The sequence below is a fragment of the Madurella fahalii genome (assembly GCF_045866475.1).
Source record: "Madurella fahalii IFM 68171 DNA, scaffold_2, whole genome shotgun sequence".
NCBI lineage: Eukaryota > Fungi > Ascomycota > Sordariomycetes > Sordariales > Madurella > Madurella fahalii.
In genome coordinates this window covers 4,945,940-4,973,918 of record NW_027263972.1, presented here as the reverse complement: position 1 = coordinate 4,973,918, position 27,979 = coordinate 4,945,940, and the positions used below count along the sequence as shown (strand labels likewise).

The following is a 27,979-nucleotide window of genomic DNA, read 5'->3' as shown; positions in this document are numbered from 1 at the left end:
TTAAATAAAGGTTTACCCAGTACTAATCACTGTTCAATAGACCCAATGCATCAGGGGAGAAACCGGCCACCAAAATCACACACGCTCTCTCACATACACACACACTCTCTCTCTCACAACTGTACACTAGACTCCCTTGGACCCTACGACGCCATGGCAGCGGCGGCGACCGACGAAGGCGGCACCTTCATCGTGATCTCCTCGCCGTCTCCGCCGCTGCCACTGTCGTCGGGCGACTCCTCGGCGACCTGGCCCTGGATGCGGCGCTTAGCGTCCTGCTTGTCGGCCTCGGTGATCTGGTCCTCGTCCTTGCGCATGTCGGGCGTCCACTGCGGCTCGCCGGGGGCGTGGCCAACAGACATGCCGACACGGACCTAACCAGAGAAAAAGATATCAGTAAGTTATTACTCCAAAACAGGTAAAAGAAAGGGGAGACGAGAGGAAGAAAAAAAAAAAAAAAAAAAAAAAAAAGAAAAAGCACTCACCAGTGTCTCCAAAGCCGTATTCGAATTATCCACTAAGTCGTCGTCAAACACCATCTTCCCCGGCTCAAACAGCACCACGAGCGTGCTCCCGCCAAACTTAAAGTACCCCAGCTCCTCGGCACGCTTGACCTCTTCCCCCCCGCTGCGCGTGATTACCGTGCTGCCCACCATCATGGCGCCCACGCAGATGACCATGACCCGGCCAAAGATTGGACTGTCAATGGGCACGAGGATGCGGACATTCTCGCCGTAGACGTCGAGCGCCGAGCGGATGGCCATGGGGTTGACCGTGTAGTACTCGCCGGCGATGGTCTTGGGCTCGCGCATGACGCCGTCGACGGGGATGTGGAAGCGGTGGTAGTCCTGGGGCGCCAGGCGGAAGATGCCAAGCGCCCCGCCGTTCTCGTACCGAGCCACGTCCTCCGGGTACGCGTCGCCCAGGAGGCGCTTGATGCTGAACTCGCGGCCCTTGATCCACACCTTGGTCGCCGTCTCGATGCGGTTGAAGACCACGGAGCGGCAGTCGGCCGGGGACACGATGATCCGCGGGTTGTCGGGCGCCGAGCACGGCCGGGACCCCGGCTTGAGGGCGCGGTAGAAGAACTCGTTGAAGTTTTTGAACTCGTTGATCGGCAGTAGCACCTCGGAGAGGTCGAGGCCGTGGAAGGCGATGAACTTGGGGATCTCGGCCTTGGACGCCGGGTCGTCGTACTTCTTGCCCTGCTTGATGCTGAGGCTTTTGAGGAGTTTCCGGACTGGTTCCGTGTTAGCTCGGACTGCCTACATGGTCTTCTCAAGCACTTACTCCTCTTCTTCTCCATGCTATTGGACTTTAAGCCCTTGTACAACAGGCGGATACCCAGCCGCACGTAGACGCTCATCTTCTCCTCGTTGATCTGACCCGTGATGCGGTCTTGGACGAGGATGTTGGCCGAGTTGGCGCCGAGCTTGTAGCCTCCGTACGAAATCTTGGTGATGACCTTGGAGTACCACTTGCGCTGCGCCTGGCTGGACGTGACAAAGCCGCCCATCATCAGGTTGTTGACCTGACGCCAGTCCTGGCTCGCGCAGGTAGCAATGTGCGTAATGATGTCGGCGTCCTTGCGCTTGTTCAGCCGCGGCTGGTGGCATATCGGGCACTCGCGAATCTCAACCACGTGCTCCTCGGCCGTGCTGATGTTCAGGTCGTCCCGATCCAGGAGCTCGCCCTCCTCGCCCGGCGTGTTCAGTTCCGGGATAGCGATGGTAGACGAGTCGGCAGTTTGCGACTCGGACGAGCTTTCGATGCCTTCTGACGGCGTCTCGGCTCCAGAAGCGGTGCCTTTCCCGGGCAGCTGGAGGAGATTCTTGACCTTGTCCCCGTCTGGGAGCAAGTTCTTGACGCGCTCCGTCACACCCTGCGATCGCGTCTTCGCCTGGAGCTGGTCTTCCAGGCAGATGACTGCCTCGTCCATGGTCAGGTCCTCCGCATCCTCGTTATCGCCCGCCTTATGAGGGAAACGTTGGAAGAAACTGTCAATAGTCGACTCGCGCAGCGTGGAACCCAGAGTGTCAAGCATGGTCGTCAGCTCAACCTTGCTAATGAGCCCGCTCTCGTCGGCGTCGTATTGCTTCAGCATTGCCCTCCAGAACTGTTGCCGGAGCGCAGGATAGGGCATGTACTTGGCACGAATAGTCAGCTGAGGATTGTGCTTGGCTTCCCACTTCTCCAGGTTCTTCATCTTCAGCGGGAGTGTGTAGGTGATGAAGTCGGGATCATCTCCGTCCGGGGGGGTTGTCTCCCCCGAGGTGGGCGGAGCCGCAGCGACGGCGTTATCTCCCGGCTGGAGGAGGCCGGGGCTAGGAAGCGGCGGCTGAGCGTCCTCGGGGATGCTATCAGACGGGACCTGGGAAGCGCCAGGGGTCTGTGCTGGCGTAGCGGTAGCAGAGGCAGTGGTCGTGGTCGAGGGGTTTTTGGACAAGACCGGCCTGGCGAGTTTGCTTAGGCTCTGCGTTGAGGAAGTGCGGGAAAGTCCCAGCCTCATAAATCGGGGGCGCTGCACCGGGGCCGAGAACTCGGGCACATCCTTCAAATTGTAGAGGCCGGTTTCAGGGTCTGCCTTTGGTGCCTTCTCGATGATCTCCTTGACCGGGAAATATAGCGAAGCGATAAAGTCATTGCCAGAGTACTTGTCATGGTCAATGACGGTAAACGAGAAGCTGTATGATTGTTCATGGCCGAGGACTTGGAAAATCATCTTCTCGTTGAAGACAGGGTTCAGGTTGTGTCGGATAGTCTTGGTCCGGTAAGTCTTCTTTCCCAGGGAAGCAACAACGAAGGGGTCCATGTCGAAGCTCGTCTTGGTCAGGTTGGACTCGGGCGGGAGGTCGGTGATGTTGCAGATCTCGAGGAAGATGATGCCGACCACATCGCTACCGCCGTTGACGAACTCGTAAGGGTTGTCCCTCTTCTTGCGCTTCAGCCCCTTGATGCGCAGCCTTCTGGTCCTCTTTTCGGCAGCTTCTAGCTTGTTTGCGTCTTCGTCCTCCGGGGTCTCATCCTCGTACATTTCGGATTCGTCCCCGTCGTCATTGTCGTCTACCCGTCTCTCACCGAGGGGAGGTGAAGGCGAGGGCGTCTTGCTCTTCTGGGCCGGGGCGAGCACGGGAGTCCGCGAGGGCGTGGGGTTCCGCGACGAATCTCCGGCGAGTGCGAGATTGGCAATGGCGGCGAACTTCTCAAAGACCTGCTCGTCAGTGGCATCCCTGTTTGCGGCGTCGCGTAGGGCGAACTGCAGCAGGACCTCGCCCGACACAACGCTCGTTTTCTTGCCGGGCCGCTTGCTCTTCAGGGGGTACCACTTTGGCGGCTGTTCCGTCTTTTCGTCGGCAAATATCTCCTCGAGGGCAAGGTCGAACTCGCCAAGATAGTCCTTCCCGAAGCGGTCCTTGTCCCAGCAGCACACATCGAGCAGTAGGCTCTGAACGCCCGTGACTGGGAGCTCGCATTGCTCGTTCCATTCCGGGTTGAGGGTTTTGGGAACCGAATGGGTGATGTGTCGTGCTTCGCCAAGATTCAGGACGAGGTACTAGACGTCAACAAGCAATAATCAGCCGCAAGCTCGATTCCAAGACGGGATGCAGATTGCGGGAATCATAATAGCTGCAGATTGCCGTGGCCCGCAAAGCGGCCAGCCAACACTCACCGGATCCGACGTGCCTCCCCTATCCTTTGCAGCGAGGTTCCTGGCCTAAGGTAGCCCGCAGAGTCAGCGCCCAGCATTCGCAGTAGTCGCAGTGCTCCCCGTCAATGGCGGCGTACCCGCATAATCACAACGTGAAGGACCAGCCCATTGTCCTTGCGGCCCTCAGGGCTCGCCGAATCTCCCTTGTTGCGCATTGGACTGGTGCTGCGACTGTTGGACGCTGAATTGGTGGCCGAGCTGTTGGAGAAGCCCGACTTGAGACGATTAGGTATGATGCGGACCATGGCGGGAGCGGGATGGCGCGGGGTTCGATGTCAGTTTTATCGGCTTCTCAATGCGGCCAGCTTCCCACCACCTCGTTCCAAGTTTCGAGCGTGCGGTGGCGGTATCAATAGGTGCTGTGGGACGTTTGGGGGGGCACCCGCATTCGCTGCCCGCAGTCGCGTGTGTGTCGCTGTAGCAGCTGCCGTCAGGTAGCGGAGCTCCTGCCAGACCCTTGGCCAGCAGCAATTCGCTACAGCACCCAGCGATCCCCGGTCCACTGTCTGTAAAACGAGGCCCTCCGGGACTCTCGAGGCAGCAAGCGAGTCTGCAACAACACGTCAGGCACCTGGGCAGAGGTGCTGGGACCAGAAAAGACGAGGACGTCATCCAAGTGCTGGAGACACACAAGATCGCCCCCAGGTTTACATACTCGGCAGCCCTCAGCGGGTGCAGCTAGTGGGCCACGGATCAGCGCGGCGCCAGCAGACGGGATTGGCGTCTTCCAGCCCCGCCAACCAAAGAAATACAGCGTCTGAGAGGGGCCCCGGGGGAACAGCTCAGCTGGGCTGCGGTGCCGTGGATTGAAGCAGCCTGGTTGGTGGGTCCAGTCTTTTTTCGGGATCCCAGGAATTCTAGGCGAAATTCACCTGTCGTCTCGGGGAGGGGGCCGGCGGAGATGAAGCTGACTTTCGTGAAGGTTCCTTTCTTTTTGAAGGAAGCTTGCGCAAGGCAGCCCGAGGTACCCAGGCTAGGGATAAAGGGCAAGTTATGCGCGTGGGAACGCGCCGTCTCGGTGGCCTGGTACCTTAGGTACAGCAGAGTACATAGGTGGGCGACTTTGAATCTCAAACTGGGCCGCGGGCCAACACCTGCTTCAAGAAGACGGCCGACAGATGCGGTCGTATGTTCAAGAGATGCGACGTCCGCTTCGCCTGCGCCATTGGTGTCGATTCATTCCAGCACTTGTGGCAGGCATCCCCTTCTGATATTAGCTACGGTGGATCGAGCACGGGGCACTCTCCCGTTCCCCCTTTTCCCCGGAGCCAACGAGGAGGCAAGAGGCTTTTTGTCTGAGGGATATCTCAAAAAGCACAAGTAGGGTCCCAGTGCCCCAACCGCATGCATAACCGAGCGTGACGGATTACCGGCAGACGGCGTTTCTCCGCCTTGGTGGGCAGCTTTTGATGCAGTGGCACAGTTTGTGCCGCTGTACTGTACATGTACATAGACGATGCACATATCAGCCATTTCTCCAGGCCCGAAGGTCCCGAGCACAAAAAGCCACCGTCAGCCCGCACGAGAGCACGGTGGACTGGCGCGGTGGTGTGCGAGATGGAGCACAAGTTGCAGAGGCCAGACCCGCGAGACAGTCGAGCAGCTTCAACCCAGATCTACTAACTTCCACTAACAACGGTCTCGCCACACAGCCGTCCCGTTTCATATTTTCGATGCACGGTTTTCCACATGTCCGGATGGCGCAGTCCATCCTCAGAAGCAACCCTCTCTGAGACCACGGATCGCCAGTCGTAAGGTGTCGTTCGCTGATTCAGAGGCTAAAGAGGCGCATGCTACACAGTTGGTAGCTTTTCGGGGCACTTGAAACCGAGTACGGCATCCAGGCCGACCCCAGCGGCATTGTCTGTATTGTCTCCTCCCTCCGGATCTTCAAAGACCCAATTCGCGATGATGCAGGTCCTTTGGGTCTGAAGAAACTGTTCTTGGTAGGGCCGTTTCTTTTTCATCTCCCACACCGATAAGCAGCCCCCAAGCGGACTAGGGCAGATACGGACAAAGTCTAGGTGTTCTCGTTGGTCGGGGCCCCTCTTCTCCGTCGTGGATCCTACTTCATGACGCATCTATTGGTGGAGAATGCCGTCAATGGTGCTGTTTGTCAACTGTTCCACCGTGTTTTCACGTCTAAGTACAGTACCTATATTCAGAGGTTGCCGTAGTAGCCGTTTTGCCGGGAAAGCCAAGGCTGTGCCGAAGGAGTGAGGGGTTGCATGAGGCTACTGTACACCATCACTTAAGCACCTTGACTGCTACCTGGAAATTACGCAAATACGACCTGAATTTCTGAGCATTTCCGCAGCATGCGGCCAGGTCGCGAATCATTTAGCAACAAGCTGTTACGTCTCCCTTATTTTGCCGTCAGTACCTAGCTCAACGAGAACTTGATATGCATCGCAGAGACACTGGAGTTTCCCGCATCTCTACTGAGAGTATGGTTCGCTCAGTTGTAGAAATGCGACCCTTGGGATCCCCTTCGAATGCTCCAAGGGGCAACACACCCAACCCTGTCCTAAACCGAATGAGTTGCCTAGGCTTTCCTTCATGTTCGTACATGGGTTGATGACTAAACCCGCCATAGCGCAGAGCCTTTCACATGCATCCAGACTGGTCTATTATGCACGCTCTCGTGTAATTTTGCCGGTGGATATCATTAATCGTCAACAATAGTAAGACATGCCTCTATGCCGCCGCCTTAGCCTTGTATTTCGTGGCGGCTTTGTCGAACAGCTCGCTCTTCTCAGCGAGGTCCACCAAGAATGGATGCCGAGCATCGGCCTTTTCGAGCGAGCTAAGCGCGTTGTTAGACACAAGTCTGCGAGCAAGCGAGGCCATCAAAGGGTACATACCTCTTCAGCTCCTCGGGGCTCTTCCCGGTGATCACATTCAGAATAAGCAGGTTGGCAATCGCCTCGACATACTCGGGCTCTTTCTTCAGTGCCTGCTCCAGAGCCGCCTGCGCCTCCTCTGTCCGGCCGAGGTGCAGTTCCGCCACGGCCTGGGCTACCAGGGTCCGTACTGATGATGTCGCAGGCGCCTGGGCAAGCTCCTCATACACGTAAAATGCCTGTTGGTATTTCTCGCCGCCCTGTAATGCCCGGATATGATTAGTCCGTCAGTGGACATGGTAGCTAGGCTTTGCAGTATGACCAACCAGTCTCAACCCAACCCACGACTCTGCGAGGTTGACCAGCAGACTATCTTGCGCCCACCGCCGCGCGGCAGCAACCTCCTTGACGGCGAGATCATTTCTGTTTTGTTGGAGGTGAATCTGCACAATAAGCGCAACGGCGTCCACTACGGCACAAGTCTTGTCAGTATATGCTCCCGCCCAAGGAAGCGGACCACCTACAGCTCCCTTGATGCTGTCCCAGCAACGCCAACGCCTCCTCCGATTTGCCAGCCGCCTGCAGCACGGTTCCGCCGACGACCTGCACTGTCGTGTTGTCCGCCGCCGTCTGCGCGAGCTTCTCGATGGTCTTGACCGCCGCCTCATGGTTCCCTAGTGTCTGCTCGGCCAGCGCGCCCACTGCTTCGAGCTCGGGCTCCGCCTCGCCCTGTACCTCGGCGAGTACATCCTCGGCTTGGCCCAGCGCAATCCGGGCGCGCAACTGTAGGACGCGAGCCGAAACGGCGTTTTCGGGCGACAGGGACGAGACGTCGAAGTCGGCCACTTCCTGGAATTGGCCCTGGTGGAAGTGGTTGTGGATGTTGATCAATTCACCTTCGGCAGAGTAGGGATCCATGATGAACTATTGTGTATCAAAAGATACCGTTGAGACGTGGAAGGTTTTGGCTACTTGGTGCGGCCGGCCTCGATCAGTGTGCAGTGGCCTCTAATTGACCAACGTGGAGCTTCCCGATGATGAGCGGCGGAACAAACCGCGGCCCTAGACTCGATAATTCCAGGGTTAGGGTCTCCAATTTTTACAGTAGTGAACTCGACCACCTAGGTAGGTAACCACCCCGGCCGATGCTCCCGCCACCCACAAGTCACCACACTATGTACACTTCCCCTTCGGGACATAGATTTTGGCACTGGTCAGGGAAACTGTTGATCTTACGGTATAAACATCAAACGCGAGCGGCCTTTTCTCTCAAAGGCCATTTATCAGTCGGTACCAGTCGTGCTGGCCGTTTCAGCAAACAAACCCGTTTCGCTGGCGGCAATGCATCCATGGGCAATCGCAGCATCCTCTGTCTTGCCACATCTGGGTCAGCGAACAAGCAAACATCATGCGAACAGGCCCACGCTCGACCTCTCTCGATAGACTGGCTGCCTGGCCTGTCGCAATGAGCTAGTTCGAGTAATTAGGGTTGTCCGAGCCTCACCGCCATTACGCGGTGAGCGACGGAGCCTCGGACGAAGGAACCGCGATTTGTACTACGCAGCTACAGCTCGAGCGAATACTCTCTCTGCGTTCGATGCATACCCGCACCTATAGATTCCGAGTGTCTCACCGACCCTCCCTCTCGAGTTGAAACACCCGCACCTCGGTTCTCGCGCGTCCTTCCCCGCGTCGCATTAACCCGGCCACTTTGACCTTGGCCTAGCTTACTTCCTTTCGCAGCAGCTGCCACGCGAGCCCCTCATGTTCGATCGCCTGTGCCATTCACACGGCATGAATGATCCAGGCTGATCGCCTGAACCCTGAACGCGAGATCTGGGGTAGAACAAAGCATTTTCCCCCCTATCTTGAGACAACCGTTTACAAGCGCAAACAATGAGGAGCTAAAACTTGAAACTCCGCTACGGCTCTACCTCGCAGCCTCGCGCCATGGTTCTTGACACTAGAATATCTGGCTATCCCGTTGTCGAGAAGAGATCTCCCTTGGATGCTACCTGGCAATTCGCCGATAGGGCGTCACATCCGCTGCCGGTAATCGGGTGACTATCCTTGCCAGCCGCGGTTGCAATCTCCCAAAGACTGACGTGAAGCCGGCGGTTGGAACCAGTTGTTTCCGCTGCAGCTGTCTGCAAAGACGGGACTATTTCGAGGGCGACATCTTTAGCGCTGGCATGGTCAACAAACAAGTGTTCCTCGAGTGTCCAACGATATCAATACCTACTCCTCTATAGCAGGTAAGCGGAAAGGGAAGTTGAAGAAAAAAAAAAAAAGAATCCTTCGACGGGACCGGTGGATTAAGAGGATGCCGACAAGCGGGGAGCACATCCATCTCCTCGTACAACGATGGTCATGTTTGATGGCCAATGCATGAGTGCGGCGCTGCCAAGATAGCGTGCATCTTAATATAGCAGCCTGGGTCAGCAAAACCAGGCGCATGCCTCCCATGCCACAGCAAGCCGAACACCGGCAGAGAATACGCCAAGAAGCGCAGTTTGCGACCCTGGGGCTCTCGGGTCTCGCATCAGGCCTCTGAAGGAGGGTCAAGGCGGGGCAGCCTCCGATCCGCTGCCCTATGTGGCAGCCGGCAGCCAGCAGAGAGACATGGGCGGGTTGCTGAGTGTGCTGTACTACTGGGAGGACCCTTACGTGGACCAGATCAGAGATCCTTCGCGATGGCTCGGCGCGGATACCATGCTACATAATGATCAATCCCTCCCAGATCCCTGCTGACCATCCTGGCCCCGGCCAACGACAGTTTGCTGTGGGACATCGATCGGAAGTTTGAGCCGGAGCTGTCATGAAGAGCTTCTGGGCTCTCATGGGAAGCTTCTTTAAACACCAGCATCACCCCGTCATTGTTGAACACCCCCCTCCCCACCTTATGTGTCCCCGACACACAGGCACCCACATCAACCTGCGGCATGGAGATGGTAATACCCCCTCGGGACCATGGACCGTCAACATACAGATACACATGGGATGAAAACGGCGAGGTAACCCAAGTGACGAGGTGTGTTACGGCGCAGCAGCTTCTTTCAGATGAGGTCGGGTTGAGTCCCTTGCGATGTTGCTAACAGCGTCCGGCAGAGTAAGAGACGAGCATGCGCGCTCAACCGAACCTCTGGCGCGCGGGAGGCAGACGGTCCAATGGCCCTTTCAGAGCATCGCCACCGAGACCGAGATCTCCAGCCCAACTTCTCCATACCAGCAGCGGCGGGCTACCACCCAATCCACGTGGCAGCCTCAGCGTTCTCAGTACAGCGACAGCGGGGAAGGGGACTCGATTGAGCGGGACATTGTTCCCGACTACGTCGTTAACTTTCTGCGCGGAGAGACGCCCGAATCAGTTGCACGCCGGAAGCAGAGCAGTGTGTTTGGAGGCTCAAGGACGGCCGAGGCGCAATACGCCGATCTTGTCGCCCATCACCAATACCAGAACCACCGGTCAAGGATAGCGGATTTTGAGGGGTTCCACGTCCGTGATGACTCCATGTCGTCGCTAGGACGGGTGGACAGCCGCAGTAGTGACGAGGAGCAGCAATTCTTACCAGGAGAGAAGGCGGGCGGAGGAAGCGGGTGGAAGGGGTTGGCGGCGGGGTGGCGAGCCGGCATCGCCCTGAATGTGCTGCTGGCGTTTCTGGTGTTGGTCGTGGGGTTCGTATGCCTGATCGTGGCTATCTCGAGGTCCTCGCTGTCGGAAGGGAGGTCGGCCATCTTTGTGGGATCTTGCGCGACCGCGACGAGCATCGATTGGGGCCTGCACGCCGCTATCAGCATCTTCGTCGTGGCCTTGGTCGCCGGAGCAAACTATGTCTTTCAGATTCTCAGTAGCCCAACTAGGGAAGAGGTGACAGCCGCCCACCAGAAGCGGAAGTGGCTGGATATTGGAGTCCCGTCGTTTCGAAACTTCGGGCGCATCGAGACTAGCCGCACGTTTTTGGCTGTTGTGGTTCTTGCGACGGCTTTCTTTACCCAGATAATGTGAGTTCGGCGTCTGCGCTGAGGACGATGGAGCGGGCTGCTAACCTAACTGCCAGGTATAATGCCGTAATATTCGTCTCGCAGACAGCGCCGGGGTATAAAGCGGCCGTGGTCAGCGAGTCCTTTATTCGAGGCGCCCCTTTCAGCAACGGCACCTCAAATAACAACGGCGGGCTGAGCCGAGACGACTTGTTAACGCTCCAGCAGCAGGCGGCCCGCGGCGAACTCGTTCGTCTCTCCCCGCCCGTATGCCTCGATCAATTTGGCGGAGCTTTTCAAACAGACTATTCCGCCGTCCTCTTAATTTCTAGTATCAGCCCGGGAGCGCCGTCTCTCATTCAGACGTCAAGGGGGGCTGGCATCATCTCCGGAACTAAGGCCCCAGAAACCACCGTTGCCGGCCTGACCATTGACCCATCTTCCATCGACTTCTGCCTAGCGCAGCCAGGCCCTACTCCAACGTGCGAAGTCAACCTAAACGCATCCCTTCTCGGCGTCGTCGCCCTCCTCAACTCCATCGCCCTCGTCGCCACGGCCGCCGTGCTCTTCAAGCGCCCGTCTTCCTTCCGGCCACTGGCCACGCTGGGCGACGCCATCTCCTCCTTCCTCGAGGAGCCCGACCCTACCACCCAGGGCGCTTGCCTGCTCTCCAAGACGGATGTCTGGCAGGGTCGCTGGGTGCCTCACCCAGAACCAAAATACTGGGTCCCGAAGGACCACTACTGGCTGCGCACCGTCTCGTTCCCCCGTTGGCTGGCGACCGCGTCCGTCTGGGCGGCGTGTGCGGGGCTGGCGGCGGCGGGGCTGGCGGTTTCCGTCATCAGGGATCCCGCCGCGAGGCTCTCGCCGTTCGGGACGGCTTCGCCGCACGCTCTCATCCCGCTTTCTCTCGGGTCGGGATCGGCGATGCCCGCGGCCGCGGCCGCGGTCGTCGCGTGCTTGCCGCAGGCGCTGCTTGCCATGCTATACTTTGCCGTGAACGGCGTTGTCACGGCGTACTTCCTCTCGCACGAGTCGTCGCTGTTCGCGGTGGGCCCACGGCCGCTGAGGGTGTCGTCGTCCGCTGCGGGGAAGGGGGTGCAGACGGCGTCGCTTTATCTAACGCTGCCGAGGGCGGTGTCTTGGTTCCTCATGGGCCTGTTCCTCGGCATGGCGTTCGTGCTGAGCCAGAGCTTCTTCGTCGTGGCGGTCCAGGTCGTCGTGGATGTCGATGTCTCCGCTTTGCGGGACGGCTCGGTCCTCCCGTCGCCGTGGGAGGTGAGTATGAGCGTCGGTGGATCGCAGCCGCCGCCTCCGCCGCTGGTTGCGCTTGGGCTGAGCGGGGTCGGCTTGCTTACCTTGCTGGCTATATTGGTGCTCCTTGCGGTGGTTGTTCTTGGGTTGGGTCTCCGGCGAGCTCCACCCTCCGCTGAGGTCAACGGGGAGATGGTGGGGAACCCGATGGCGCTGCCAGCTGGATCGTGTAGTGCGGTCATTAGCGCACGGTGTCACCCCCTGGCGAGGGAGCGGGGGTTGCGGAAGAAGCCGGTCATGTGGGGAGTGGTGAGGGAAGCGAACGGGCTGGGAATCAGCCATTGCGGGTTTACCGCCGGGAGGGCTGGGATGATGTGTGCTGGGAGGAGTTATGCTTGATCAGATGGCGTTGCTTGTGCTACGGAGTTGTGGGTGGGGATCAGTTTCAAGGGCGAGCATGGCGCAGTGACTATTCGATCGTTATTATACCCCGGAGGATACGTGTATGTTTTGATACTTTTGGTAGATAGAGCGGTGGAAGGGAAAGGGTGCCGTCCTGCTGCGCCGCCTTGCAGTCCTCTCGATGTTCATGGTTCGATGTAGCATGGTGATAAAGTGCCTCTTTCGGGATTGGAAGGATCTTACCATACCGCAGTCTATCTGATCCATTACGCAGATCCTAACCTTGACATCAAACGGGAATGAAGAAGAAGAGGAGAAGGCTAAGCATTGTACTGAGAATGAAACTATCGATCATCTGTCACGTTCTAGTACAGAAGATATAGTGAGCAAAGATGTGCCAATACAAGTACCTCCGGCAAATATGAAGGTTGAGTGGGGTTACGGCACAGTTAGGCACCTCTACCAAACCCCACCGGTTCATACCCGTAGGCCTCGGCCCGTACCGTAATGGTGCAGACCCTCTGTTACGGAGCCCCGGGGCCCGCTGGTTCTGCCGGAGGACCTGGTATTCCCGCCGGATGTGATTATTGCGCAATCGCCGCGCTCCCCACTGACCCCATTATTTTCATAGCACCCGTTTTTTGGTCACTCACATCTCAGGACTTCAACGTATAGGTGAGCGACATATAGGTGAGTAGGGAGAGTCTCTTGGCTCGTGCAGGTGACGCAATCTATCCATGATAGATTGACCCCTTTTGTTCAGCTCTCGACTTACAGTAGAGCGCTTAAGCTCCTAGTACTTAGAAAGCATAGAACCGTGCTTCTCAGTCGGATTGAGCCCGTTTCTAGCCAATAACCCCCGCCAATATGGTCTGTATCACCCACTCTTAAACTCATTTGCAGGTACAGGGACGGTTATTAACTTCGACGTACAGGTCCACGCAGACGCGTCCACCTTCGCCGAGGGCGTAACCAAGGAGGAAGCCTACCAGCAGGTTCTGGACCAAGCCGAGGGTCTGTTTTTTGAGCAGAGAAACTGGGTATGTATCATTCAACTCGGTAGACTGTATAAGTCCACGCAAGATTTTCTTTTTTAGATTGGCATCTGCCCAAGTCCATGTAGAGGATCCAAGGCTAGAGGCTAGAGGCTAGAGGCTAGAGGCTAGAGGCTAGAGGCTAGAGGGGAGAGATCATCCGCCTATTTACCCTTTTAAAATTCTCCAACTTGCTACTTACAACATATACTTGTTGCTAACGCCATGTATTTGGTTAGGTCTGGTGAGCAAAACCGTCACTCCTTATATCCTTCGACTCAACCCGACCCCCTGCCAGAACCATTAACCAACCACCCTTGCATCATCGAACAGCAACCTCGCCAACGCCGCCTCCCTCCTCTGGCACGCATACAAGTCGCTCCCCTCGCCAAGCAACCAAGTCAACTGGGCCGGTTAGTAGTACTAGCAGCAGCACTCTCTCCTTCCCTCCCTCCTTCCCACCACCACTCAACTAAAACCGCCATGAGCCTCCAGGCTTCTACACGTTCGACTCCCTGTCCCCGCCGTCCCGCCCCCAGCTCATCCTGGGCCCGTTCCAAGGCAAGGTGGCGTGCCAGACCATCGCCTTCGGGCGGGGCGTGTGCGGGGCGGCGGCGGCGCAACAAACGACACAGCTCGTGCCCGACGTGGACGCGTTCCCCGGTCACATCGCCTGCGACGGGGACAGCCGGAGCGAGATTGTCGTACCCATTCTCGCCGACGGCGACGGGGTCGGGGAAGTCAAGAAGGTCGTGGCGATCATCGATGTGGACTGTGCCGTGCCGGATGGGTTTGACGAGGTGGATAGGGTCTGGTTGGAGAGGCTGGCTGGGTTGATCGGGCGGAGCTGTGATTGGTCTTAGGCTGGAGGGGGGGGTTGGCGGACGGTCAGATGAGAGATGTTTACTGTTTAAAGAAGGGAAGTGTGTAAAGCTTGTTTCTATGTTTCTGGATGCTGATTTTAAGTCTTCTCATCACAAAATCGCCCAAAAAACAAATGCCTGCTCGCGCTGGCCTGGTTGATCACATGTTAACCTTCCACCACCTCTCTCTTCACGCCACACCAACATCGATAGTGCCAGAGATTACCCTAAGGGATACATTACGCGGCGTAGATCAATGCCAGAGCAAGCTTGCCCTGACGTGTGCCAGTTACGCGAGGCATACCAACTCACCTCACAGCAACAGAGTCCCACTAAGACTCATGATCAGCACCAGCGTCCCGACGATAATGGGGGCCTTCTCCACGCTCCTAGCGTTCCTGGCACTGGCATGTCTGGCGGCGGCATTTTCACTGCTGGACGGAACAGCGGTCACGGCTCCAGATCCTGGCCTAGCATCGCCAGTGCTAGTGCCGTCGTCGGCGTTTTGGGATCCCTCCCCTTTCAGACCCGGACCAGGACCGGCTCCGTTTGCCATGAACTGCAGGATGTTCATGTGAGCACACCGTCACGGATCAGCTCCAGGGACATGCTCGTGGTACTCACGCTTTTAGCCCCCTCGGGGATGGCCGGGAGCTGTGTAGTATCGACCAGCCAGTTCCAGTCCTTGGTCGGACAAGGGACTGAATTGGTTGTCGACGTGAAGCCCCCATCTCCCTGGGGTGCCGGGTTCGCAGCAAGGGCCTTGGCAAACTTGGAGAACCCATCTTGCTCCTGGATGGCAGATGCCTCTGTGGTCGAGACTTTTGCGATGCCGTAGCCATTCATCTCAAGGGTGTATTCGTACATCAGTCCACCGGAGTACACGCTCGTCATCTTGCTGCTCATCAAGGCTTCGATTTCACCAAAGTCTCGGCCGTTTGTCAAGCAGCCGTACTCGGACAAGCTATTAGACGATCAGAAGCGCTTCTTGTTTCTCTGGACTAAATGATGGCTTACAAGATGGGAATGCCATAGCCGGTAAAGTTTTTGACCTTCTGATCCCAACCAGACGTTATAAAGTTGGAGTTGCGCCATGAATAATCATTCTGGAGACATGTCAGGGGAGATGCACCTAGAAATTTGAGCTCAGGGACGGCCACTCACGAAGGCAAAGAAGTCACTTCTCTCATCTTCGGTACCACAATTCATATAATGGGCAAGCTGCATGCGGTTCTGAGCCACATCGGCTGCCGAATACCCCACAGGGACGTTGCGGTAGCCACGACTCCGGATGTATTGACGCATGTCTCGTGTGACGGCTTTGACGTAGCGGGCGGCCTTGGTGCTAGTGATAAGATCGTTGATAACCTCGTTGCCCGAGATGAAGGCGAGGGTGTTGTCGTACTTGACAAACTCATCGATGGTGGCAAAGACACTCTGGAGATACCGCGTGTTGTAAGACGGCCCAGGACGGAGGCGGTCGAGCGAGTAAAGGGGGTTGTTGGCATCGAGGATCACATAGATGCCCGCATCGGCCAGGGCATTCATGCATTCGTCGTGGCCAACAGAGTTGTCTGTCATGTACACGCGGATCGTGTTGACGCCGAGCTTCTTGAACTGGGTAATGTCTCGATAGCAGACTGTGGTATCGGCCAGAGGGTCCTGCATCGCCGAGGAACCCCCGGGCTGGTAGTCCACGCCCCGGATGTAGAATCGAGTGTCACCCTGCCAGAATGCTGTCGGGTTGCCATGTCAGTGACCTCCTCCAGCTTGCCGTCCTCCGGGAGCGTACCATTTCCGGATACAGTGACGGTAGGGGCTGGGGCCCTCTTGCCTGGTTGCTCTGGATCGGTCGATGTTGGCGTCCCCGTTGCAAGGCCCACGACAGCCGCCAAGGCGGGCACCGAGCGGACGAGTCTCATCTTGGCAACAGTAGATCGGGAGATGGGCTGCCGAGCTGGATCGCCAAGGTTAGAATGAAGCAACTTGGGCTCGTAGGGAGGACGAGCTCCTCAAGGAACGATAGTGTTTTCGGAGACACGAGAAGGATGGCGAAACAAGAGGAGCAGTGAAGATGGTGAGCAATGGCGGCCCGGATCAGACAAGCTGGAACTAAATTACATGAGTGGACGGCCGCGGTTGACTACAGAGCGAGGAGCTTGTCTGGGTGGCAGCTGGGAAGCTCAAGCTGGACTCTTCCGGCCACAGAGATTTATTCAAAGCAGGTACATGTGGCACATGTGAGGTTGCGATATTTCCCTGGCGATGCGTAGCACGGCGATGGCCGCGCACAGATGTGATGTACAGTACACATGAGTCCGTCATTGCGCTATGCGTTCTGGCGCAGAGACGCTTCCGGCGTAATTCTGACCTTCGTTTTGGGACAACAGAGGATGTTGAGGGTTGCCCCGGAAAGTCTACACTACAGTACGACACAAGGCGGGCAGCATATGCACGTCATTCTGCCAAGATCCGGGGGCGAGCCCCCCTGTCCTGCCTTCTAGCGGTTGAGTGGCTGTACGTTGTAGACCTGCCATGATTTCTGGTCCCCGAGACATTCCGCCGTGACATTCCACCGTAACATTCCAGCACAGCAATCCGACTACGGCCGCTGCGTGCCAGACAGGCCGTGTCCGTGTAACTCCGACCAAGACGGATTCTATCGAGTTGATTCACAAAGTAGCCCAAGTAGCTCTTGATATAGAACCACCCTTGCCCCGGATATGATTGGTCTACCTGCCCTGCAGCACCGCACGTCTATGCGCCGGTGCGGCCTCCTCTTCCTCAATGACAAGACCGCCCGGCCCGCTCTCTTAAGCCTCGTGTTGCGGAAGGTCATGCACCCTAGTTAGAGACAATCTACACAAGCTGTACATAACTTGCTGGCACGCTCTTAGTCACACCTCCCTTTTCCACCTCGGCCCACCCGTCTCCCGGATCCTCCTTGATCAGCACGAACCGTTCGCCTTCGGTCATGCTGTGTTCTGCATCGCTCTGAGCGGTATAGTCGTACATTGCTTCCACGTACTTGAGCTTCTTCGCCCCGCGCCTGGGCGCCACTGCTGGGCCCTTCTTCTTCCCTGCTGGGCCCGCAGTTCCGATGGATGACCCGCTGTTGGAGTACGTTGACGGCGGCCGCGCCGATTGTCCCGTATGCTGTGGCGCGATGGCCGTAGGCGCGGCCGCAGAGGTCTCGACGTAGCTTGCAGGCACAAGGCCTTCTTTATAGCCGGCCCGAACCTTGACCCAGCCGGATCCGCCTACAAAGTGAGGTTTGTGTGTAAGTGATGGTGCTTTACCGGATTGTGCGAGTAGTACTTACTGTCGGGTTCCAGTATGATGAGTTCACGGTCCGCGGGAACTGACAACTCCCCCGGCCCCCCGGATTCGAAGGTATAGAGCATCCTACCCTTCTGCTCCGGCGCCGGCGACGAGCCGCCGTTCGGGACACTACCCGGCAATTCGCTAATATACGCGGCCGGCGGGGGCGCTACGACACGATTCTTTCTCAGCGTACTGGGTGCAGGCGTGGTTGTGGGCCGAGTTGAGCTGGGCACTTCCGGAGGCGTTTCCCCCGTCGGCGACATAGGGCTCGTCATGGACCGTTGTGCGCTAGCTGCATATCCAGACCTCCCGGAGCTCACCGTATCCGAACGGCCAAGAGCAGGCAACTCGGCGACGTGGTCGGGTGGGCCGCTTGGCTTGAGCAGAGCATTTGCCGCCTCCTGCCGCTCCTGCTTCAATTTCTTGCGCTCCTCTTTGGACTGCTCGCCGGGGCACTCAGCCGGCACTTTCATCTCGCACTTGCTATGGCAGGTATAGCCACAGTCCCGGCAGTCGAACCCCTTGGCGGATAACCCCCATATCCTCTCTCCGCAAAGATCGCAGTTTGTAGGGATCTTGAACGTCTGCGACTTGAAGTTGTGGTTTTTTGCACCGAGCGTCACGTCGCCGACCGCCGAGGTGATGGTCGACGTCTCGACTTCGGCCGTCAGACGCTTCCGTTCCACCTGGTGTAGGTCCTCCTGCATCATAAATATCTGCGATACCACCGTTACCTCGTCCTTCTGTTCCGTTCCGTCCCGGACCTTTTGCTTCACTCGCTTCATCGCCTCCACCTCCCGTCTCTTCTTGTCCACCTCGCGCCGTAATTCTCCAAGCTGGCTCTTGGACTTACTGAGCAGATTCCGCAAGTAGATCTTGGCTGGCTCGTCGACAACCAGGGCGCCGTCGTCGTGCCAAACCGGACTGGGCTCAAACACTTTGTCCGGGGGTTCCTGGAAGCCGCCCATGTTGTGCCGGATATACATCATCGAATCTAGGTGAGGCTGGTTGCGCGTGATCTCCTGGCTCAAGTGGTTGACCTGGCTAGCGCTTTGCTGAAGCATGCTGGCCTCTAGCTGCGAAGCCAGAGTCCATAGTCCGTTCAGCTTGAATGTACGGAACTCGGAAAGGTCCTGAAGACTGTCCATGAGCTCAGGCAGGTACTCGTGGTAGTACTTCTCCTTCTGCTTGTTTGTGACGTTGATGGCAATTAGGTAGGTATTCTTGACATTGTTCATCTCGAGAATCTGTTGCTGAAAGGCACTCTGCGCCTTGGCCTTGTCGAATGCGGACTCGGTCTTCTTGCGTTTGCTCTCCACCTCCTGGCACACAGCATCGTACTTTGTTTTCGTCTTCCGTAGGTCGGCGTATGACGCATCTCGTTCCTTCTCGAGTTTCTCGGCGTACTCGACGTGGCGCTTTCTCAACTCCTCGAACCTCGCCCCGATGTGCTTTAGCGGTTCTGCCACTTTGGCGACCAGGTCGTTCCCGTAGCGCTCGTGTTCGTCGGCTCGTGCTTCTAACGTGCTGAGATGTGTTGACCACGTTGTGAGGGATGCACTGGACGCAGTGTAAGTCTGGCATGAACAGCGCACAGCGGCCGGCAGGGCGGGTTTGCTGCAAGCCCGTACCTCTCAAGCGAGCCAGGTGTCATGGTCGGAGTGTCGCCAACACTCAGAGTTGCCGACTTGCGCGTCTTCTTTTCATAGTACTTCTTGGCCAAAGCATTGAGTTTGGCGCTGTACTCCTTCTCGATCACACTCCGCTCGCGATAAAAGGACTGGATGTCGTCGAGCCAGGCGATACCGTTGGCGACCCATGCGTTCGCCGGCTTGAACCCGTCCTGCAGCATCACCTGTTGTCAGCCCGGCTCGAGAAACGAGCGGCCTCCTCGGGGACAGCGGGTCGAACCTTGAGCTCCGACCCCAATGTCGGGGCGACATCCACCACCTCAGCCATGATTCCCGCGCGCTTTCAGGACCCTTGTTTCCCCAGTTCTAACCATGAACGACAGGCGAACCCGCATAAACATGCCAAAGGCTATCTTTGCGAAGGGGGGCAGGAGTGGTAGTCGATTCGCGATTGCGGGGGATCAGCTACACAGCCTGTGAGACAACGTAGTACGGATAGCGCATAAGTTGGATGCTACAGTACGCTGGTCAATTGGTGAGGTAAGGTGGCTGAAAACGCGCCCTGGCCGCAGCGGGCGCCGAGAAGCAGCGTTATTAGTCGCTAATAACCGAGCGGAACCATGAGCCAGGAAACAACAGCCCATGGCCCGGGGAAGAAGCTTGTATCGGCCAAGCCATTACTCTCTATCTTCTCCTGACATAATAAGTAAGGTGGAACCTAAAACCCAGAATCTGTTTGTTTCATTCTGCCGTTGCTATTCAAGTCCGCTTGCCCCGGACCCTAGAAATTCGAGCCAGTCTATCGGCATACCAGGTATGTGCTGTACCCACCAGAGGGTCTGGCTAGCTCATCCCGACCATTGCAACTCGTGAATTGTTTGCCGCCTAACGGCATATATGGAACGGAATCTTGCTTCTTTCCTTCTTCTTCCATATTTCCCGTTATGTGTGTGTTCCTCCTCTCTGCCTCCCTCATTTTCGTGTTACCTTCCGTTGGGATAGCCCACGTTCGGTGGAGGGTTTGCTACGTCGATACTACAGTACAGATCGGGTTCTTTGTCATGCAGGCTGGACCGACCACGAAATGGTTTGTCGCCTAATGTGTCAGGCAGGAATGCTGGGAAATACCCCGCCAAACTGTTCAACACCAGGCGCGAAGCTCAGCCCCACCATATCTTCTGAAGTGCTTTTGGTCGAGCTTCCATTCCGTGTGGCAAGCAAAGCACAAGGAAAAGTCTGCAAGGGGGCGCAGCACACGTCTCTGGCCGTTTTCGCCGATTTTTCGGCGCTTCTTAGTCTTGGAGACCTTTGTCCACGTGTAAGTTCATATCCCCGTTTGTTCGCGCAAATACCCGAATCCAGATGCAAGCGCTGGCGACTAGTGTTGTGGCAGGAGGTCAGCCACAGTTCGACCACGACTCGCGGGAAACTCCATTTTCCACTGCCGCCAACATGACAGCATCTCACCTACCTTCTTGATTCCGTGTTGCGCGCCGCGTAGTCGATCCTAACTTTGTCTCCACGGTAGTTCATACCCCAAACATCAGAATCGCAACCATGGCAGACCTTGCCAGTCGCATCACCAAGCCCGGCGACGCACCGGCCGAAGATGCAGCTGCCAACCAAGGAGACAATGGCGCTGATGCTCCGGTTGACGAGGGAGTCAACAGTGGTCTCATCGAAACGACGTATGACGTCGAGGTGAAGCTGAGCGACCTCCAGAACGACACGGAGAGCCCTCTCTACTCGGTCTCGTCCTTCGAAGAGCTTGGCCTTCCCAAGCCGATCAATGACGGCCTCCTGGCTATGAATTTCAAGAAGCCGTCCAAGATCCAAGAGAAGGCGCTGCCGCTCATGATAAGCAACCCTCCGCGCAATATGATCGCTCAGTCACAGTCGGGCACTGGCAAGACAGCCGCATTCGTTCTCACCGTCCTGTCGCGGGTCGACTTCTCCAAACCTACACAGCCACAGGCGCTACTCCTGGCGCCTAGCCGTGAGCTTGCACGTCAGATCCAGGGCGTCATTCAGACGGTGGGCCAGTTCTGCGAGAACTTGATTGTCGAGGCTGCCATTCCCGGCGCAATCTCGCGCGAGACGGGCGTTAGGGCCAGTATAGTGGTGGGCACTCCTGGTACCGTCATGGACCTTGTCCGGCGCCGCCAGTTCGACGTGTCCCAGTTGAAGGTCCTGGTTATTGACGAGGCCGACAACATGCTTGATCAGCAAGGCCTCGGGGACCAGTGCCTCCGAGTGAAGGGGTACGTGCCTCAGAGGGAGATATCGTTAAGAGTCGTTTCTGTGTACTGATGTTAAGCCAGGATGCTTCCTAAGACAATTCAAATTCTTCTATTCTCAGCCACGTTCCCGGACAAGGTCATGACATATGCCAGAAAGTTTGCGCCGAATGCAAACGAGATCAAGCTCCGCCACCAGGAGTTGACTGTCAAAGGCATTTCCCAAATGTACATGGACTGTCCCGACGAGACAAAGAAGTACGACATTCTCTGCAAGCTTTACGGTCTCATGACGATTGGCTCGTCTGTCATCTTCGTCAAGGTACGTTCGTGTCGGCCACGGCTCCAAGGAAGCAGGATTTTAACGTGTCCACGTCCAGACGCGGGAGAGTGCGAACGAGATTCAGCGGCGGATGGAGGCAGATGGACATAAGGTCTCGGCGCTGCACGGCGCGCACGAGGGCCAAAACCGTGATGCTCTTCTTGATGATTTCAGGTCCGGCCGGTCCAAGGTGCTCATCACGACCAACGTCTTGGCGCGCGGCATTGACGTGTCCAGCGTGTCGATGGTGATCAATTACGACATCCCAATGAAGGGCTTCGGTGATAGGGAGCCAGATGCGGAGACGTACCTCCACCGTATTGGTCGTACTGGCCGGTTCGGGCGTGTTGGTGTCAGTATTAGCTTTGTCTACGACCGCAAGAGCTTTGAGGCGCTGTCTCAAATCGCTGAATTCTACGGTATCGATCTGATCCAGCTGAGCCCGGATGACTGGGATGAGACGGAGAAGAAGGTGCAGGACGTCATCAAGTCGAGCCGGGCGCGGCCCGACTACGCCCCCAACGCGCTCGGCAACTGACACAATGCTTCTGGAAGGGAGATTTGGAATGTATTCTGCGCGGGGGATGGTACGAAATGGCGAACTGGCTTCTTGCATCCCATGAGGATATAGCAGGCGATTCGGAGACAGTTCTGGCAGGTGTTGTGGTGGATTTGTCATCCCATATGATCAGAGACGAAGAAATTTGCACCAAAGGAAGGACTTCTCGAGGGGCCGAGATGCGTCACTGGGTTTGTAATGAAGCACGGAAACATCAACTAGATACCAAAAGGGACGGCAGCTTGTATTTTGCTGGGACAGAACCCGGGTACGTTTTGATGCAATGTCGATGCAATGCCGGTGCCTATCTTAGCGCCGAGCCGGATCCTTATGTTTCGCTTGCTGCGATGTCCATGTATCACAAGATGTAGGAGTGCATGTTCTTCTAACATTGATAGCCCCTTGGGCGCTTGTGGGGCGTCTGCGGCCCAAGTGCGTCCGCTGATCGTCGTACTTCAGCCCTACTATACTGCGAATCAGATAGATTAAGACAACCTGGTTCTCTGGGTCAGCATGAGGCCAACCGGCACCTCTCCGCAGGATTGCAGCACCAACGAGCATGTCTCGAAATAATCTCGGCCCGAGGAGAGATGCAACGGAACGCTGGGAAGGAGGCTGTACACTGTACATACGTGCAGTGTCTGCCAACAGTTGTTGGTGATTGGGGGGAATTTGGAAGTGCTGAGTCAGTCGTCCCAGGAACCACTGTTGTGGGTTTGATGGATCACGTGGGGGCCTTGGGTTGCCCTCCAATCACTGGCTGAAGAGAAGTTGCACCCCATTTTTAGGCGCCGGCCACAAGCGCGCGCGCCCATGTACTGGAAACCCTCAGCCCGAGCCTCTGAGCCATTCGTTTGCATGCAGACTGCTCCTGCAAGGGTCCAACTATAGCCAACTATAGAGCTTCCGATGGTGTGCGCGTGCAGGTATCGCCACATCTTCATCGGCAATGTCCTCTCGAAATAAGCCCTTCTAGCCAATGGCGCGGCCGCCCTGGGCTGAGCCCGCATGCTCGACCGCTGTCGATGTCCACGCCAGATCGATGCGCCGCGCTTGCACAAATGACTGACTAACCCGGTTGCCAGCGCCAGCCCATGTTGGGTCAGCCATATGCTCTGACATTGACCAGAGCAGAGCAGAGCCGCAGGCGGCTTGCCATCCGGTTGCCGAAGAGCGATTTCCCGTTCCCCGTCCTGCACCAAGGCGGCAAGGGGCATGTGGCATGTGGCATGGCATTGGCAATGCCATTTGTGTGGTCGTAGTGGCGCGCCCGAGTCTCATTACGCGCAGGACAACACCCGAAGCAGGAGCTGCCAGCGGTAAAGAGAAAAGGCAGCATATGGCCGCCATGGATGGTTTCGCAAGGTCACCATCTCGTCACATCTTCCTTTTCTTTGGCTCTCTACTCTCCTCGTTTCTCTTCGTTTCAAGTTTCTCGGGAGTTGCCTTCCGTTTTGTGTTGCGAGACAATTCCATGTATTGTTTGCTTCCTGATTAGTCTCTAATTCTTGTTGTTGCTGTCCCTGCGTCTCGAAGCGGACGCAGCTCTCTCCCCCTTTCTCATCTCCCGATGCAGCCTTATTCGTTCGGGCAAACTACCTTACCGTGCCTACACACATACCAGGAGGGATGCTGGCCATCTCCTTTAATGTTTAGACCATAGGCCGCAGATACGTTGGCCGCTCTCAGCTGTCTATCCTGCCCTTCTTCAGCCGCCGAGGCCACCCACCCGTGGGTTCTCCCTTCAGGCCTCCTAGCTTGGCGTGGCCACGGGAACTACCTGTCTTACCTCTCGTCCGGCCATCTCGAGCACCTTGGCTAGCGGCTGACGACCTTGACAACCTCCGGGGCAGATGGACTGAACTCTCTTGGAGGTGCGGAGAAGCGTAACGCTGCCCGTTGACACCGGGCACCCCCGACACGGATGGCTGACCTCCTACTTCAGATGTCGCTTCGGAGGATGGCATACTGGCCATCGCTACTATGTCTCGCAATATGGACGACACTTCATACCATTGTTGCCGAGGCAGCGTCTAACATCCCGGCCGAAATCTTGAACTTCGCGCCGGTCTGCGCCCAGAAATGCTTCGAGTCTTTCATCTCAACCGATCTTGATTCCAGTATATGCGGGGATACACTATCATTGCAATGCCTGTGTCGGCAGCGGGGCAAATCCGGGTATACTATCGGTGAAGGCGCCTTGTCATGTATCATGGATGCGATCAGGTCCCGCTCTTGCAGGGACGACGATGAGAGCAGTGAGTGAACTGGCCGGCTATCAGCTGTCGAGAACAGAATGTGCTGACTGTCGACAGAGGACGCATCGACGATAGCCTACAACATGTGTTTCGGGGTGTCGGATGCAGCGTCAAATACAAATCCGGTCATTGTGGCGACCTCCTTCGCCCCCCCTTCAGGAACGAGGCGCCTTTTCTTGCCCACACCGCCCGAGATGACCACAAGGACGCAAACGACAACCACCTTGAGAGAGACAGCGACCACGGTGATCCCCGATGCGTCAATATCGCGAACGACTGCTCTAACAAACGTCGAGTCTACCGCGTCCCCTGACCCTGCAAGTTCGACCCCTTCGGCTGGTCGGCCAAAGCTTGATGGCTCGCAAGTTGCGGGGATAACGCTTGGATGCGCTGCCGTTGTGATTCTTGGTATACTGCTAGTGTTTCTGGGGAGATGCATCCGGCGGCGGAGATTTGGTGACTTGGAGGCCGGCTTCTCGAAGATGCGGGATTCGGTGAGTTTTGGGCGGAAAAGCCGCCGCGGCAGCGCCCCCGCCGTTCAGATCACTAGCCCACTGGCCCGGATCCCGGCAAAGAGGAACCCCACGGATCCCCGATGGCAGTTGAATCAGCCGACTACCCAACAGGGAGTGGTTGGCCTTGCCATCTCTCCGTTTTTGGCCGGAACTGTCGCGAACGATCCGTCAGGTTTCGCTCCTGCTTCCGTCCCTACTCCGGCTCCAACTCAGCCGAGGGTGCCAAAAGTGGTTTTAACTCCTGCGTCCAACACCCCAACGCCGAAGGCGGACCGAAGCCCACCAAAGCCGTCGCTGACTCTCGCTATACCGAAAGGCTCCGAGAGGGTCATTCAAGCCCCAGCTAACGGAAGAGATAGCGTGGTTACCGAGTTCGCTGAGGACGGAGAGGGCGAGGTTGTCCCTAGCGGAAGTACCATCTGGCGGCCGCCACCCACAGATCCCCAGTCTGCGACAAAATATTACTTTGCTGATAAAGGGGGCAATTGGATTCTGAGCAACACGTCTACCCGAGGGCCGGAGACTAGGACGCCTCAAAAAATGCCGTCACCTGCACGAACAGCTATTCACGAGGTTCCTTCGACGCCGGTTGAAGTTGAGTTGCCAAGCCCGGAAGATAAGACGAAAGCCGAGAGGGCCAAGGACGCATATGGCGGCTTCTCGCCGGATGCCGTAGTTCCGCCGCTCAGACTCCCGTTAAACCGGGAACAAGCCAGGCTAGGTTCACCAATCGCGTTCAAAGACCAGCGCCGGGAGCCGAGGTTTACGAGCCCGCATCCCGGCGCGAGGTTGTCGCAAACCGCCGAGACCATTTCAAGAGAGCCAACACCGGCGAAAAATCGGCCACCGGACACGTACTTCGCGATGATACGGGAAGCTAGGGACTTGACTGGAGGAAAGAGCAGACAGCGCTCGGCTAGGAGAGCAAGCCGCAGGATATCGCAAGATTCGGCAACATCGATTGAATCGGCGGCGGCGGCACCTTTTGAGGATGAGGACATTATCGAAGACGAACCTCAGGTCGATTTATCTCCCGTCGTCGAATCCCCGCGAACGCCGATCTCTCCGGGGAAATCTCCGGTCACCTATCCCAAGATACGCAGACCCACCGACGGGCAGCAGGTGGCTGCGTTCAGCAGGGCACCAGAAGCCGATTTGCTCCCTCCTGCACATAGGTACAATATGTGGCATCCGCCGCAGAGAAACCCCCGGGCCGCAGGAGAAAATGTGCCGCCGAAGAGGAATGCGACACCGGCGGCTCCGCTGCAACAAAACGGGGGCCCAAGACCGTGGAATGCCCCGTCTCTAAATCCGGTTCCGAACCGAAACCCCGGGCAGTTGAGGACAGGGTCCCCGGAGACACGGCTATCGCCAGTATCTCCGACAGAACAGCAATATTGGCAGCGGCAACGGCAGGTTGCGAATCCGGCTTCGTACTGGAGACAGACCCAGAGACCAGAAGTAAGAACAAGACCGCCGCAGCCGACACCACTGTACGGGTTACCGGACAAAAATCCCCCGAGGCGGTCTGATTTGCCGCAGCAGCAGCGCGGCATTACACCATGGCCGGCGGAGCAGTCATCACCATCACCGCAGACCCCACTATCAGCGGATAGTTCAAGCCAAAGCTCTCTCCTCGCCAAGCGGCGCGGAACGGACAAGGTCGCAGCTCTTGCGCTTGTTGGAGGCAGCGGCAAGGATGCCAGACCGCGAAAAGCCAATGCGGGGTGGACAAAAGAGGAGCCAAGCGCGCCGGTACCAATCACGCCCGGCTGGGTTCCTGAACTGACACCTACGAGAAAGGGGGACGATCTCTATTTGAACGTCCGATAGATGGTGCCGAAAAGGCGCATTTCGATATGCCATCTAGCACACAGTTTCTTTTCTTATTTGAGCACTCATGCACATGTATTTCTATACCCTTCTTACAGCGTGTTCGCTACAGCTTTTCTTGACATGCAGACGCAAGCATCAAACGGCGTTTTTTGGGGGTGAGAATTGAAGGCCAGAATGGGAAGAGTTTGGGGATTTATTTTGGTATAGGGTCGGGGATGAGCTACGAAGGATGCACAAGATGATGGTGTACTCATATTTGGGCGGAGGAAATGCCCATGCCGGTAATGAGGTCGGGTTGTGGGTGGGTTTTATTTACCTTGTAATTATGTACCATTATAGATGAGATTTGCCAACCCGCGACCTTTTTCGTTCCTTTGGAGTTACACTTGGCAGTTGAATAGAAACATTGCGGTTCAGTTTTATGGGTGCAGTGTCCGGAGCTCTGGGTGAACTGGCCGAGGGATACAAATGAAACGGATAACCGCGGCGTAATTACGTACCTATTTTACCAACCTCATTCTCCGATTCCGTCTTTCTATCACAAGCCGAGCGGCTTCTTCTTACCACATGCCGGAGATATCCCAGGCTACGACCCTACTTCACCGCCCGCAGTCCGCAGTCCACATGCTTCCGCACGCTTCGGATGCCGAAGACTGCGCCCTTCGGCGTCTGGTGTAAGCCGCCACGAGCACGTTTTCTGCGGGTATGTGCGGATTTCTAAGCAACAACAACCAAGACCCACGCCCAGTCGCCTTCCAGATCCGCCTCCGTTGCAAGAGGGGTCTCCCGGGAAGGTGACATGGAAATTTTCTACAGTCTCTCTAGCCGCGCTTATTATTAGCCTAGGCTTCCGACGGACGGAGCACGACTCCACAAGGTGAGGCATAACGGTCTGGGGATTGAAAAGCAGAGATTTGTATCGCTCCTCTTCTTTTTCTCCCCCCTGCGCTGTCATGACCGGGCATCCCGTCCCCGCGGTCGGAACTCATTCTCCGTTTTAGGGAATTCGCATCAGTTGCCAAAATAAAAAGGATCTAACCTACTTGACAAATCTGTGAAGGAGGGAGGAGAAATACTTAATCCCGCAGCATTTATTATATGATCCTCCCAGCAACCGAAGCGGGCAAGCGGGCAGAGACACCAAAGCAGGCATAGGCCAGCAAGCGCATCCCACTTACACCACCTTTTATTTCCCTTTTTATCCCAACCCA

At 56.8% G+C, this 27,979-nt stretch overlaps 8 protein-coding genes across 8 annotated transcripts; 4 read left to right on the top strand and 4 right to left on the bottom strand.

Annotated features, from left to right (window-relative positions):
* Positions 1–143: 143 nt before the first annotated feature.
* PSD2 (phosphatidylserine decarboxylase) lies at positions 144–3,954 on the bottom strand (the record flags this gene model as incomplete). The annotated part of the gene is made up of 5 exons (XM_071059625.1): positions 144–374; positions 486–1,240; positions 1,291–3,553; positions 3,671–3,715; positions 3,787–3,954. 5 exons carry the CDS (start codon positions 3,952–3,954, stop codon positions 144–146), a joined length of 3,462 nt encoding a protein of 1,153 aa, XP_070915726.1.
* Positions 3,955–6,406: 2,452 nt separating this feature from the next.
* MFIFM68171_04204 (uncharacterized protein) lies at positions 6,407–7,470 on the bottom strand (the record flags this gene model as incomplete). The annotated part of the gene is made up of 4 exons (XM_071059624.1): positions 6,407–6,515; positions 6,574–6,812; positions 6,879–7,021; positions 7,077–7,470. The coding sequence occupies 4 exons, from the start codon at positions 7,468–7,470 to the stop codon at positions 6,407–6,409; spliced, it is 885 nt and encodes a 294-aa protein (XP_070915725.1).
* Positions 7,471–9,494: 2,024 nt separating this feature from the next.
* MFIFM68171_04203 (uncharacterized protein) lies at positions 9,495–12,186 on the top strand (the record flags this gene model as incomplete). The annotated part of the gene is made up of 3 exons (XM_071059623.1): positions 9,495–9,583; positions 9,661–10,554; positions 10,611–12,186. The coding sequence occupies 3 exons, from the start codon at positions 9,495–9,497 to the stop codon at positions 12,184–12,186; spliced, it is 2,559 nt and encodes an 852-aa protein (XP_070915724.1).
* An 870-nt stretch (positions 12,187–13,056) lies between these two features.
* Positions 13,057–14,086, top strand: MFIFM68171_04202 (uncharacterized protein; the record flags this gene model as incomplete). Its single annotated transcript, XM_071059622.1, has 5 exons — positions 13,057–13,059; positions 13,125–13,229; positions 13,463–13,467; positions 13,557–13,636; positions 13,719–14,086. The coding sequence occupies 5 exons, from the start codon at positions 13,057–13,059 to the stop codon at positions 14,084–14,086; spliced, it is 561 nt and encodes a 186-aa protein (XP_070915723.1).
* Positions 14,087–14,399: 313 nt separating this feature from the next.
* On the bottom strand, positions 14,400–16,008 carry GAS5_1 (1,3-beta-glucanosyltransferase; the record flags this gene model as incomplete). Its single annotated transcript, XM_071059621.1, has 5 exons — positions 14,400–14,645; positions 14,711–15,050; positions 15,104–15,192; positions 15,251–15,822; positions 15,879–16,008. 5 exons carry the CDS (start codon positions 16,006–16,008, stop codon positions 14,400–14,402), a joined length of 1,377 nt encoding a protein of 458 aa, XP_070915722.1.
* A 937-nt stretch (positions 16,009–16,945) lies between these two features.
* On the bottom strand, positions 16,946–19,369 carry bzz1 (the record flags this gene model as incomplete). The annotated part of the gene is made up of 4 exons (XM_071059620.1): positions 16,946–17,346; positions 17,409–18,970; positions 19,042–19,253; positions 19,322–19,369. The coding sequence occupies 4 exons, from the start codon at positions 19,367–19,369 to the stop codon at positions 16,946–16,948; spliced, it is 2,223 nt and encodes a 740-aa protein (XP_070915721.1).
* Positions 19,370–20,598: 1,229 nt separating this feature from the next.
* DBP5 (RNA helicase required for poly(A+) mRNA export) lies at positions 20,599–22,138 on the top strand (the record flags this gene model as incomplete). Its single annotated transcript, XM_071059619.1, has 3 exons — positions 20,599–21,302; positions 21,363–21,600; positions 21,659–22,138. 3 exons carry the CDS (start codon positions 20,599–20,601, stop codon positions 22,136–22,138), a joined length of 1,422 nt encoding a protein of 473 aa, XP_070915720.1.
* Positions 22,139–24,104: 1,966 nt separating this feature from the next.
* MFIFM68171_04198 (uncharacterized protein) lies at positions 24,105–26,765 on the top strand (the record flags this gene model as incomplete). The annotated part of the gene is made up of 2 exons (XM_071059618.1): positions 24,105–24,417; positions 24,475–26,765. The coding sequence occupies 2 exons, from the start codon at positions 24,105–24,107 to the stop codon at positions 26,763–26,765; spliced, it is 2,604 nt and encodes an 867-aa protein (XP_070915719.1).
* Positions 26,766–27,979: the final 1,214 nt, after the last annotated feature.